Source organism: Lepidochelys kempii, chromosome 3 (assembly GCF_965140285.1).
Source record: "Lepidochelys kempii isolate rLepKem1 chromosome 3, rLepKem1.hap1, whole genome shotgun sequence".
NCBI classification, from domain to species: Eukaryota; Metazoa; Chordata; order Testudines; family Cheloniidae; genus Lepidochelys; species Lepidochelys kempii.
The window spans coordinates 192,673,413-192,686,667 of record NC_136382.1 but is presented as its reverse complement, the minus strand read 5'-3'; the positions used below and the strand labels follow the sequence as shown (position 1 = coordinate 192,686,667).

Below are 13,255 nucleotides of genomic sequence, written 5' to 3'. Positions count from 1 at the left end.
ATTGGCATCACAGTATTTGGCCAGACTTTCAGGAGAACTCAGCACACTGGCTGTGTGGTGGGTTCTGAGCAGGTTTGAAAATCTGGCTCTTATTTAGGTGCCTAAAAGGGAGCTGAACTCTTGACAATCCAGGGCCCAGATGGGGTACGTTAGCGGGAGGAAGTGAGGGCAGCCCCAAGGGGTTGATCCCGTGCAGCGTAAGTGTGGAGTGCTGCGCATGTAAACACCAGGGAAATGGTCAGGAGCTGAGGCTTATAATTGCAAAACCTAATTTTGTTTCTTTGTATGATTTAGAACCCAATTTCAAGACGTATCCCCCTCAGTTACTTCCACATGCGGGCAGCTAGATTTGCACTTAGTTGCCTGAAGCGTCTCTTGGGGTATCTCAGTGTTGATGAAGGTTCTAAAGTGTACAAGCTGGGCCTCTAACGTAGATGTGCCCCTGTTTGAAAAGCAGCCTCTGATAAAAGGATTATTGACAGAGGCCTGATGAGACGCCATCGTAGTCTCTGAATCCCTGGCTGTGGTGCTGGGTGTGGTTCTGGAGGACAGAGCATAGGACAAGTCCTATTTTGCCACTGGAAAGAGAGAAAAGCATTGGAGTCAATGTCTCCACTGCTCACAGGGCAGCGAGTTGAGGCAGGGCTCACTTGCACTTTCTGTATGCAGCTCCCCTTTTGTTCTGGAACAATCACAAAAAACATTAGACCAGGCAAAAGGTAAACATGACTCTTGCTCATCCCCTCATGCAAAACCTCTGATTCAGCAAAAGGATTCCATACACAGTCCTCGTACAAACAACCCCAAGCCCAAAAAACCCCAGCCACCAAATGCTTTGAACTCAAGCCTCTAAAACTGCAAAGTCTTTGTTCTGTGGTCGCTTTATAGCATTCTAATCCACCGACAAAAGCTGGACGCCACTCTCTCTTTCATACTGGCCACACACAATTGCAGCTCATGGAAAGAAAGAAAGAAAACAGTCCCCCAAACTGCTGACAGCCTCTGGAAAGGGAGAGAGGAATGAGGCGGGGCTATTTGATTTTATTTAATTTGCTGCTGGTCGCTGGCATTTAGTGCCACAAATTGCAGTGGAGAGAAGTCATAGGCATTGGGAGATGGGTGGCCTCGCTTCTATTTCTCCCCCCTAAGTCCCCCAAACACATTTCCGATCCAAACTGGAGAGACAGAGACACACAGAAGAGGGGATCTTGGGCCTGCACGGCCTCCCCCAAGCCATGTATAGAAGTAGCTACCTGCGAGAAGTGCGCAAGGAGAAGTATGAGCGATCTGATGCCTATGATGAGCTGCAGGGCACCTCAGACTTCAGCAGCCTGGCCCAAGCCCAGGGCCTGGAGAACCTGCAGGAGCTCAATGAGAGGTTTGCCAACTACATCAATCGGGCCCGGATGCTGGAGCAGCGCAACACTATCTTCCGTAAGCAGCTGGAGACCTTCCAGCGCATGGATGTGCTGGCCGGCTTGGAGGAGGCCTTTGCTGAGCAGATTGAGCTGAATCGTCTGCGCATCCGTGAGCTGTCTGCCGACCGGGCCAAACTGGAGCGAGAGGACAAGGATTCACAGCGCATGCTCGATGAATACCGTAACAAGTAAGCCAGCCAGAGTCAAGGGGTGCTGCCCAGCTCCTCGCTCTGGGTGTCTATTACCACTACATGTTACCACTCTCTAGGGGTGTTTATCACTGTTAGGGGTACATACCCTCTTTCATCTCTAGAAGCACTTTACTCTGAAACAACATGTTAATTTTGCCTTGCGCTGGCTCCGGAAAGCTCTCTTAGTTAGATGCATTTCTTTAGGGAAGGGGAATGAGTCCCATTTCTCATCTTCACAGTCTCTGCTTTCAAATTCTGTTATTTGCTAGCACTCCTATACCAAGAGAAGGCCTGGCTGACAGCAGCATACTCTAATTGCCTAATAAGTCCAAAAGCCATAAGACGTAGTACACGGGGCCAGGATCTGCCCTGGATGTTGGTGCATGGCTCCTATATTGACTTCAGTGTGCCCAAGAGCAGGGGCATTCTCAAGGGGGGGCAAGCTGGGGCACGGGCCCTCCCAATAATTGTCAGGGCACAGAACTTCTCTGGCCCTGGGGCCACGGAGGCATGGAAGAGTGAGCTCCTGCCGGGGTGCAGGGAAGAGTGAACTCTTCCCAGGGCCGGAGTGGGGGGGAAGGGTAAAGTGAGTTCCTGGTGGGGAAGAACTAGCTCCTGTCGGGGACAGGGCAGGGTGAGGGAGGAAAGAGCAAGCTTCTGCCAGGATGGGGGGAAAGAGTGAGCTCTTGCTGGGGCTGGGGTGGTGGAGGCAGTGAGCTCCTTCTGGGGCAGGGAGAAGGTAGAGCAAGCTCCTAGGGGGAGGGCACAGAATATTCCCCTCCAAAAGGGGTCAAAATTTTAATTCCTGTGCACGCCCCTGCCTAAGAACTAGGAGTTGATGTCAGAGGGAGCCACATGGGAGCATCTGAGGGAAGATCTTGACCCTAACTGTATTTGTTTAGGACTGTCCATATTCACTGCATGAAAAGAGTTACAGCACCACAAATTGCTTTTATTTCTTAATTCCATGAAACCCAGAAGAATATACCTGAGTGTCTTCTTGAGAGATTGCCATATCTAGGCCAGTGCATTTCAATTACTCTAAGCTAAGGATACAGTTATTACTTGCACTGATCTACAGGTTCAAATTGGTGGTTTTTGCTTTGCTTTTGCTATTGCATGTGGCGTCCCTTCACACCCAGCCCTGCACAGCACGTGGGCAGAATATAAGGAGAAGAAGAAAAGTGATGAACATGACTAGGCACACCAGGGAACCCTTAGGCTGCATTTCATGAGAGTACTGCTCTGTGGGCCCCGGTTACTCCTGCCTGTTAGCAGTAGAATGGTCTTTGCAGGGAATGCATCGGTGAGCACCCTGTTAGCTTTACGAGCATTGTGCTTATGCCTGCAAGAAGCACAGTAAAAAAGGCACAACCCAGTTGAGAGGATGAGGGACAAAGATGACTTTTGTCTGATGTATTTTCAGATCTCTCTAGCACAAAACCAATTTGCTGGTTATTCTTAGATGTTTTAAGTCTATCTGAAAACTCATTAATGAGCTCTATGTGAAGACTGAGATTGTGAGGAATAATAATTATCAAAGATTTTTTCCGAGGCCCAGTCATGCAGCCAATAATGCAAATTTACTCCTATGCTAAGGCTATAATTACTATGTAAGCCCTCAAAAGGTAGGGAAATGATGCCTAGTCCTTTGACCTTCTGCATAACAGTAAATTTTACCCATTAAGGCATTAAATGTGTGTGAGATGGTTGTCCTCAAAGGCAGATAGCATCTTGAATGGACATAAAGCTTCTTCTATATGGGATGGTTAGCCAAGAACATCTCTGAACTCAGGCACTAGTTAGGTGAGTTAGGATCTGTAGAAGCAGAGTCCTAGACCAAGCTCTGCAGACGTGTTTATTAAGGAGAGATGGTGGCCTCTCATCGCTAAGATTACAATTACTCTACAGCCGTGCTACTCAAAGTGGTGGTCCTTGGACCGGTGCCGGTCCGCGAGCCATCGGCTGCCAGTCTGCGTGCACATTGGGGGAAAAAATTGCCGGTCCCCCACATCAGATAGTTTGAGAAGCACTGCTCTACAGGACAATTTATGAGACTGATTTTGATCTCATATATAGAAGAAGAAAGAGAATAGAAAATCCTTGTGCTCTCAAGTGTTTAGGGTTAAGTCAAAAATAGGGATAATGTTACTGATCCCTCTGTAAAGTGCTTTGAAAGCTCCTGATGGAAGGCACTAAAGACAAGCCAGGTATCATTGTTATTGTTACTAAAAAAAAATGATGTAAATCAAGTAAGAACTTTTGAAACTGAAATAATGTTAAATGTCTCCTTTTTGATTTCCCCCCCAAAAGTGTCTAATGCTTCTTCCTAGTCCTCTCTCCTAGTTTTTAAATACATTGGGAGGTAGATCGAATCTATTCTTATCTATTAGTGATATGAAAGAATTACTGTGAAAAGTATGTTTTCTTTATTATCCATATAGTAGAGTGTATTTTTTAACATATAAGTTAATTATATTTTCAGATTCATAAAGTTCTTAGTAGGTTCTATGGGGGTCTTGGACCATCTGGGCTTGGTTCTGCAATCCCTATTCACATTGAGTAGCACTTAGTCTTAGGAGTAGTCTTGTTGAGATCCCTAGAAATATTCACATGAGCACATGCTGCCCATTGTAAGGCATGCGGCAGTGCGCCCTCCTTTTTGTGTCTCTCTTTCTGGGATAGAGATCCTAGAGTAACTACACTGATTGCTTTTTGTCCTTCTGGGTTGGATCCTCTGGATTTAGCTGCTACCTGCTTGTTGTGAGTACTCACCATGACCCACTAGAGAACTACAAATCAATGCTCCAGTAGAAAATACTAGAGCCCAGGAAAGAAAAAATTAGCACAGATTAAGGACATGATAGGCACTAATTCCTTCTGGCAAACCAGGAAAGAGTTTAAGCCAAATAAGCAAAAAGAAATCCCAACAATATAGATTTGCAAAAATCAAGGCATAATGCTTCTGTGATTTATATAAAGGAATTCAACCTGGATAGTTGACACAAGAATAAAACAGCATCACTAGAGAAAAACAGTTGCACCTGAAGACATCATTAGAAACTACCATCCCTCCTGGTCCTCCTTTAACAATACAGGAACAAGAAGAATCCTTTCAGAAACTCATACCTATGTAGCCCAAATAGAGTAACAGACTCAGATTGGGTTGCATTACAGGAAAAACTTCTGTAGCGCATTTACACTCTAAAGAATATAATCACTCCCCAAGATCAACATCTTTAACTTCCTGATCATCAGAGCAAATAAATTTGCCCAAAGCCACAAAGTACTCCAGATTTTAATCCAATATCTAGAATACCAATATACAGGTCACTGGGAAGAACCAATCAAAAAAAGCAGCAAGCTAGACGGCTACAGAACTGTCAGGCCATCAGACTACCTCACTACAGTGAAATGTGCAAAATGGAAACAGCCTCTCCTTGAATACAGAATGTGATTATAGACTAGAGATCAAAATAGGGAGGCACAAAGCAGTCCAAACCCAGAGAGGAGTAACTATGCAACCATTGTGACACAGTGACAACATAAAAATGATCATACTGGGTCAGACCAATGGTCCATCTAGCCCAGTATCCTGTCTTCCAGCAGTGGTCAGTGCCAGGCATTTCAGAGGGAAGGAACAATACAGGGCAATGATCAAGTGATCCATCCCCTGCCATCCGGTCCCAGCTTCTGGCAGTCAGAGGTTTAGGGACACCCCGGAGCATGGAGTTGTGTCCCTGACCATCTTGGCTAATAGCCATGGATTGACTTATCCTCCCTGAACTTCTCTAATTCTTTTTTTAATCCAATTATTCAGTTGGCTTTCAAAACATCCCCTGGGAATGAATCCCACAGGTTGACTGTGCATTGTGTGAAGAAGTACTTCCTTATGTTAGTTTTAAACCTTCTGCCTATTAATTGTGCTATGTGAAGGGGTAAATAACACTTACGTATTCACTTTCTCCATACCATTCAGACTTTTGTAGGCCTCTATCATACCCCATTGGTCGTCTCTTTTATAAGATGAGGAGTCTCAGTCTTTTTAATCTCTCCTCATAAGGAAGCTGTTCCATACCCCTAAACATTTTTGTTACCCTTCTCTGTACCGTTTCCAATTTGAACATATATTTTTAAAGATGGAATGACCAAAATTGCATGTAGTATTCAAGGTGTTGTAATACCATGAATTTATATAGTAACACCATATTTTCTGTCTTACTAATCTATCCCTTTCCTAATGGTTCCTAGCTTTATGATAGCTTTTTGGACTTTTGCTGCACATTGAACGAATATGAGACAGAAAGGCACTCTGCTCCAATGTGCAAAGGATGAAGGTGTATGAGGAAGACACTTCCTAAACTGTCAGGAATCATGAAAAATCTCTCATCAAAAAGCAATAAAGAAAATCGGTACCTAACCCTGGGAGAAAGGAGAGAAATGATAGAGATGGCATCATGCTCATGTAGCCCCCTGGAATAGACATTGCTAACAAATGGGAGCATGGAGCTAGCATGAGTGAATTGTGCCTACCTCTGACAGATATTTAAGGGGTCTGTCTGGTTTTGGTTTGGTTTTTACTCTTGTATAGCTTTTCATGCTAATAGAGTCTCACTGAGCTGAATTGTGTACTGTCCTAGCTGCTCTATGTTTGGTTTCTACTGGCTGGACTGGCCACTCACTGATGTTTTTCTACCCCACCCACTCATGGTACCCACAACTTACAAATGTTTTATATCACTTTTTTGCAGTACAGAATACTTACTTCTTTCTGTGACCAAAAAGCAAAAATAACCTGGCACATTTTATTACTTATTTTCAAATATACCACCTCTCCCTCCCCTGCATCTTACAAATACAAAGATTTTAGCATGAGGGCACACACGCACACACACGCACACACACACAGAATGTATCCTATTGACTTGCATCATTAGCTAGACCAGTGGTTTTCAACTTTTTTTTCATTGTGGACCCTTAAAAAATTTTGAATAGAGGTGCAGACCCCTTTGGAAATCTTAGACATAGTCTGTGGACCACATGATCCGTGGATCACAAATTGAAAACCACTGTTCTATGGAAACCACAACCCTTTGCGGACCCCTTAGACAGTCTGAGGACCTCCAAGGGTCTGTGGACCTCAAGTTGAAAAACCACTGAGCTAAATCACATGTACTTCTGAAGTTACATTTTAAATGCACTAGGGCTGCTACACTATTTGCAGAATTAAATCCTGATGAACCACTTACAAACAGATCTTACATTCAAATTCATTTTTTGCTCATCTTTAAAGGGATTCACATCTCTTTCTATTAGCATGAATAATTCAGATTCTGTGTCAATGGATAATGACTTCTTTCTCTAGAACTCACTTAAGTATTCCTGGGGACTGCCTACCACAGCTTGCAATATCATTTTGCTAATTATCTTAGTTGTATTAAGCATAATTATCATAGCAGCATTATATTTTGTGTGTAGGAAGGCTGAAAATACAGCGTATATTTCTCTCTCTCTCTGTGGTATCCAGAAAGTTATTACAAACTAGATTATTTTAATGTCAAAGTCTAAGCATAAGTAATTTTTAAGTGAAAAAAAATTAAAAGTTTACTCATTAAAACAGAGTGTTTCATTTAAAAGATATTGAAAAATAGAACTCATGGGGTTTGTGTGTAGTGTAACTCCCTGGAAATTGCTAGATATAAAGCTGGGCACTGGATTCTTCAATAATTCTTCATAACTTTTTTTTATGATCAAATCTAATTGATATTCCTCCCAAATTGGAACCCTTTTGTGAAGCCAGGGTGACCGTGTAACTGGTAATCAGAGGTACGGGCCACAACTCTAGTAGCACAACAGCTGGAATGTGTGAGATAAGAAGAGCTCCATAGTCAGTAACCATCTGTGAAGCCACTTTCCAAACCGCATCTGCAGAAGCAAGTGCTTTTGGCTTGCTCAGAGTGAGAAGTGGCCAGGGCATATGGTATTGTTTAATGCTCTGCGGGAAGGTGCTCAGATACTTTGGTGATGTGCTCAGTATAAGAACTTGAACAGAATAGAATAGACTAGAATAGAAGAGTAGACATGTCCTAGCTCCAGTCTTCTTACTCCCCTGTTACCTATGACTTGTTTGATTTACATACATGGTGACTGGACCCATAAAGTGCACCATGACTGGCACATCAGGCACTGGACAGCAGTGAGCCTTAGTAAGAGGTTGGAGGAGGTGGCTGTACATGCCTTCAAAATGCCATCCAGCTAAACAGTCCCAGACCATACTGTACACATTCTGCTGCCCTCAACATCCACTGGCCCATGGTAACCTTAATGCCTCCCAATGCAAGAGAGCAAGGGGCTCACAGATTTTTTGGTAGTACGTTTCAGCTGGCCTGGCCAGTTCAGTGTACCCCAACACACTAATTTCATAAGCTGTATCTAACAGTGTTATGTAAGATATCAACAGAAAGCTAATGACATACTGATCATTAATATTAGTGTGTGGTATACGTATGGAGGACAACTTTAAAATTATAAACATATTAGAAATAATGTTATCAAAGTACGTCTGACAGGCAGCGCTAGACAAAGGAATGTAGTTCCGCCACCTGGAAGATATTTCCAAGGTACATTAAGAGACAATGGGCATGCAAATTCCATAAACGGTCAGTAGGACCATCAAGACAGCAGGGGGAGGAGATTGCAGGAAACAGATCAATTTGCATTTTAGGAAACTCTAGAGTGGGAAGAAGCCAGCATGAAACTCCCTACACCAAGAGACTCTATATCACTTTCCTCACAGCTTGAATGAATGTTACTTTGAGGGTGTGGGGGACCTTCAGAAGAATTCATTTAAAGATTCACTAGACTACAAAGGAATGAACAGAGAACCCCAAGTTATCTTTCACCTATGAAGACAAAGGAACTGAGCACTTTGGACTTTGTGGGAGATCCTGACTAGAGGGGTTAGTCAGCCATCTTGCTGGAGATAGTTTTCTTACGAATCTATCATGGACAAAGGCTGTAGCCTGTTTTGTTAAGTCTTCACTTCCAGAAAGCATTTTTCTCTTTTGTTTGTTTGCTAACTTTGTCCTTTATATGTGAACTCATTTATAATCTGATCTCCTTTTGTTAATAAACTTGTTTTACTTTTAATCTAAACCAGGCAGTGCTTTGTTTTGTTTAAAGCGAATGTTAGCTCTGGTTAATGTGGCAAACTGTTAGGTATTGTGTCTTTAAAGGAACAAATGAACCTTAATATCTGTCTGAATGGTCTAGGGGAGAGCTGGACATTGCAGAACACATGGGTTTGGGGAAAATTTGGGACTGGGGGGTGATGGGTCATTTTGCCAGGTGTAACCAAGGCTGCTGGAGTCCAGAGATGGACAGGGTATAACAAGCAGGCTGCTGGAATCAGAATTGTTGAGTCAGAGCTGCTTAAAGACATTCAAGTGCATGGTTGTATGTTGACTGGAAGCATCTAGACAGAACCACAACAGCAAAGCAGGGGAGGCGGTGACACCACCCCTCAGGGGTCTGGATTGCACCCCAAAATGTGATACCACCTAGAAGAGGGATGCCTTTACACATAAAACACATAATTAGGGCCCTACCAAATTCACGGCCATGAAAAACGCATCGCAGATCATGAAATCTGGTCTCCTCCCATGAAATCTGGTCTTTTGTGTACTTTTACCCTATGCTATACAGATTTCACAGGGGAGACCAGCATTTCTCAAACTGGGGGTCCTGACCCAAAAGGGAGTTGCAGGGGGGTCGCAAGGTTATTTTAGGGGGGTTTACAATATTTCCACCCATACTTCTGCACTGCCTTTAGAGCTGGGTGGCCGGAAAGTGGCGACTGTTGGCCAGGTGCCCAGCTCTGAATGCAGCACCCCACCAGCAGCAGCACAGAAGCCAGGGTGGCAATACCATCCCATGCCACTCTTCCTTCTGTGTTGCCATCTTCAGAGCTGGGTGGCCAGAGAGTGGCGGCTGCTGACTGAGGGCCCCGCTCTGCAGGCAGCAATGCAGAAGGAAGGGTGGCAATACCATACCATGCCACCCTTCCTTCTGCACTGCTGCTGGCAGTGGCCACTGCCTCTCCCAGCCAGCCGCCACTGCTCTCCAGCTTCCCAGATCTGAAGACAGCATCGCCGTCAGCAGCAGTGCAGACGTAAGGGTAGCAGTACCGCAACCTCCCCCGTGCAATAACCTTGCGACCCCCGCCCCCAACTCCTTTTTAGGTCAGGACCCCTACAATTACAACATAGTGAAATTTCAGATTTCAATAGCTGAAATCATGAAATTTACTATTTTTAAAATCCTATGACCATGACATTGACCCAAGTGGACCGTGAGTTTGGTCAGGCCCTACACATAGTGGAAGGGCACAGCTGTGCCCTGGTGAACTGCACTATCCAAAGGGGCAGCATAGCAGTGACACTACTTCACGGAGAGTGGTGTATGGTAAGAACTAAATAAGGAAGATTTTGGGATTGGGCTCATTGTTCTTGTTAATACATGCAGTAGTCTGTAGCTCAGAGATAAGCAGTATAAGCCATGTCATGTATATTCTTAGTCTGCCAATCACAGGTACTGAGAGATGAAATGCAAGTATTTTAGACTTGTGCATCATCTTGGTAGGACTTGCATTCCATAGTTTGTCTTTTCTTTGGCAGAGGTATCTATGGGGAAGAAGGACTTACCAGCCAAAGCATTGCTGTTTCTATTGAGAAAAGGTTAGTGAAAGTACATGTCTCCTTCATTGTGCCATAAGGAGGCAAGACATGGGGTCATCCTAACCTCCTGTACCTCAGAGTTCCTCTGCTGGGCACGCTTTACTGAAAATGTTTTATCTCCAGCTCTGGCAATCTTCATCCCAGATACCTTCATCTTCATCTTCCTTGCTGATTTTAATATTCTTGGAGTGGGTCAAGAGAGAGGCAGCTTTTAGGCAGCTGGGCACGTTGAAGGCCAGGACCAAGACCATGAACTGAATCCAGCACTGAGTGACTGAATGCTGAGTAATGCTGTGGTGTTTTCTTGTCTACTGTTCTGCTTAGGAGACAAGATGCAACATTTTGAGCCACACTCAACTCCTGGAAGCCTCCCAGTGTCAGACCCAGGGAAAAAACATGGCCGTAGTCCAGCTTTGAATAATAAAGATATGGATCATTGTGACTAGGTCTACATCTGTGAGGAACAGGTTCACTCTACTTGTCCACTGGAGAAGGGAATAGATATTTCTAGCCACTGCTGAAGCCAGGCATTTCAGAAGTGGAGATGAGTCCAGTATAACTTCTAGACTGTGCATGTCCCTCACATTCAATAGGCAGACCCCCTCAGCTAACGGGAGTGCTCATGGATTCTGCTAAATATCTGAACTCTGGGGTGCAGTGGCAGAATTCCCACATTGGTAGCTCTCTGACAGCTGAAAGAGGAAAGCAGTGTGGTGGTGGATCTTTTAAAGGTCTGCTCTAGCTTACTTGAATCAGGCAGCTTCTTCAAAGGACATCTACTAGCTTTTCCCTACTCCTATGGCAACTAATACCCTCTATGCAGCAACACAATGCTGACTTCTGCTTGCTGCTTGGCAGTGGACGAGGCACGAAGAACAGGGACACCACTGTCCAGCCCTGGATCCACACTGCCAGCTAAGGATCACATTTATATCAGGACTAAGGATCTCAGTACCTTTATCCGCTTCATGAGGGTCAAAAAATGACTTTGCAGACCTTGGCCTTCATCTCGTCAGTTTCAGCCCCTCACATACCTACCATATCAGCACAGGTACATCAGTTAGTCTGTCCCCTGACTGGCTTGTCCTTTTGCTTTTCAAGATTTTCAAAAGTGACGAGATTTTGGGTGTCACAATTTCCGAGTGCCCAACTGGAAGCAACTTAAAGGGACCTGTTTTCAGAAAACACTGATTTCCCAACCTCTGAAAATCAGATCCCTTTAAGGCGGTCTCCAGTTGGGCACTAAAAAATGGCACAGAAAATACTAGTCACTTTGAAAGTCTTGGCTAGCATGTGATTTGTTCACCTTTGGGGATGGTCAACTGGTCATTGCACTTCTTCAGCACAGTTTCCCATGTATTTTTATATTGATGCACTTTTTTTTTTGCATGATTGGGCTCCAGGGTAGAAGAAACAGCTAGAGAGAAAGAGAATAGAATAGAATTTTGTTTTATATTGCGCCTTTCTTATGGGAAATGTACTAATGAGCTTTATAAGGCAACAAATACCGTAAGATCCTGGCAATATAGTGAGTGTATAAAGCCAGTGCAGTAACCATGCATTTAAACATGTGATATCCGTGTGTATGAGTGAAAGACTTTTTCAGATGTCTTATAGATCTCTTAGTGTACAGAGAAGAGCAGAACAGAATGGGGATTGATTTAAATCTCTTCCAAGAGATGGTCACGCTAACATCACAGTATATTGAGTGTAAAGCTCTATCCCCATAGGATACGTGAACTCACAAGGGAGTGTGGAGTGGAGTAATGTGTGTGTATTATAACAGCCTTCTTATGCCATTAGCTTTTGGGCTAAAGGATAATGATGGAAATAGCTGCTAAATATATTTCAGTTAATGGGGCTATATGGAAATTCAAGCAATAGACCAGAATCAGACATCTCCTCCCCTCCCAGATCAGAGCAGCCCTGAATTGTGGTGGGGTTGAGATCTGGATTCAGACTCTGTCAGCCTCATCTCTATTGAATTCAGATGGTTATATTACGGGGAGAGCAGCATTTTATCATGGCTATATGATTTTCATGATGTGTTGTGATCTTCTTCATTCTTTCCCAGTTGCCAGAATACATCTATGCAAATTAATGAACTGTTTGTTTTCAACTGCACATTGAAGAGATTTACAAGGTCCAACAAAATTTGTTTTAGGTCAGCAATTTAATAAAGCTCCATACTGAATATGGTCTTAACTCAGAGGATGAATGGTTTTGCTGGTGCACTGGGAAACATTTGGACAGCTGTTGTGATTTAATGACAAGCTCTGCTTTAGGAAGCTATAGAACAGCATTTCAGCAGAAGAAAGTCATGAACGTATGGAAGCGAGGGTGAAACTAAGCAACCTTTTAATTTTTTTTACCAGTTTGCTAGCAGTTCCCAGTTCCCTACTGGCACTGAATAATAGCATTCTGTCCTGCCCTTACAACACTGTGTAGGGGAGTAAGGAAGCTTATTTAGCCCCACCCCCTCCCTTTCACTTTTGTAGACTGTCTGCACTGTGTGGAAGTGGGGGGCTGCAGAGAGAGACAGGATGGCCCAGTTGTTGGGTGCTAGCTTAGGACATGGGGTAACCCGCTTTCAACTCCCAGCTCTGCTACAAACTTCCTGTGTGACCTGGGCCAAGTCACTTGGGGCTAGACCCACAAAAGGTAGTTAGGCTCATCAATGTGATACTTAACTTCAGGCACCCTGCCACCTCCTGGAATCCTGAGCCTTGAGTTCGGCACCCAGATGCTCCTGTTGAGATGCATGGGGAGAATTAGGAGCCTTAACAAGGGGATGCACGGAAGCCAGCATGCTGAGCAGGGAGCTGCCTAAGTTAGACGGTGATAAATGCCAAGGAGAGGAGTGTGACCTATGCCCCACCCCCACCCCTTGGGCTGGAGGAGCTGCCTTCCT

The 13,255-nt window shown here is 44.2% G+C and overlaps 1 protein-coding gene across 1 annotated transcript in view; it reads left to right on the top strand.

The window, feature by feature from the left end:
- Positions 1-1,235: 1,235 nt before the first annotated feature.
- The window catches only part of BFSP1 (beaded filament structural protein 1), a 45,953-nt gene continuing 33,933 nt past the window's right edge, over positions 1,236-13,255 (top strand). Inside the window, exon 1 of the mRNA XM_073339430.2 lies at positions 1,236-1,606. Coding sequence (XP_073195531.1) covers positions 1,236-1,606 — 371 coding nt within the window. The remainder of the gene's footprint in view (positions 1,607-13,255) is intronic.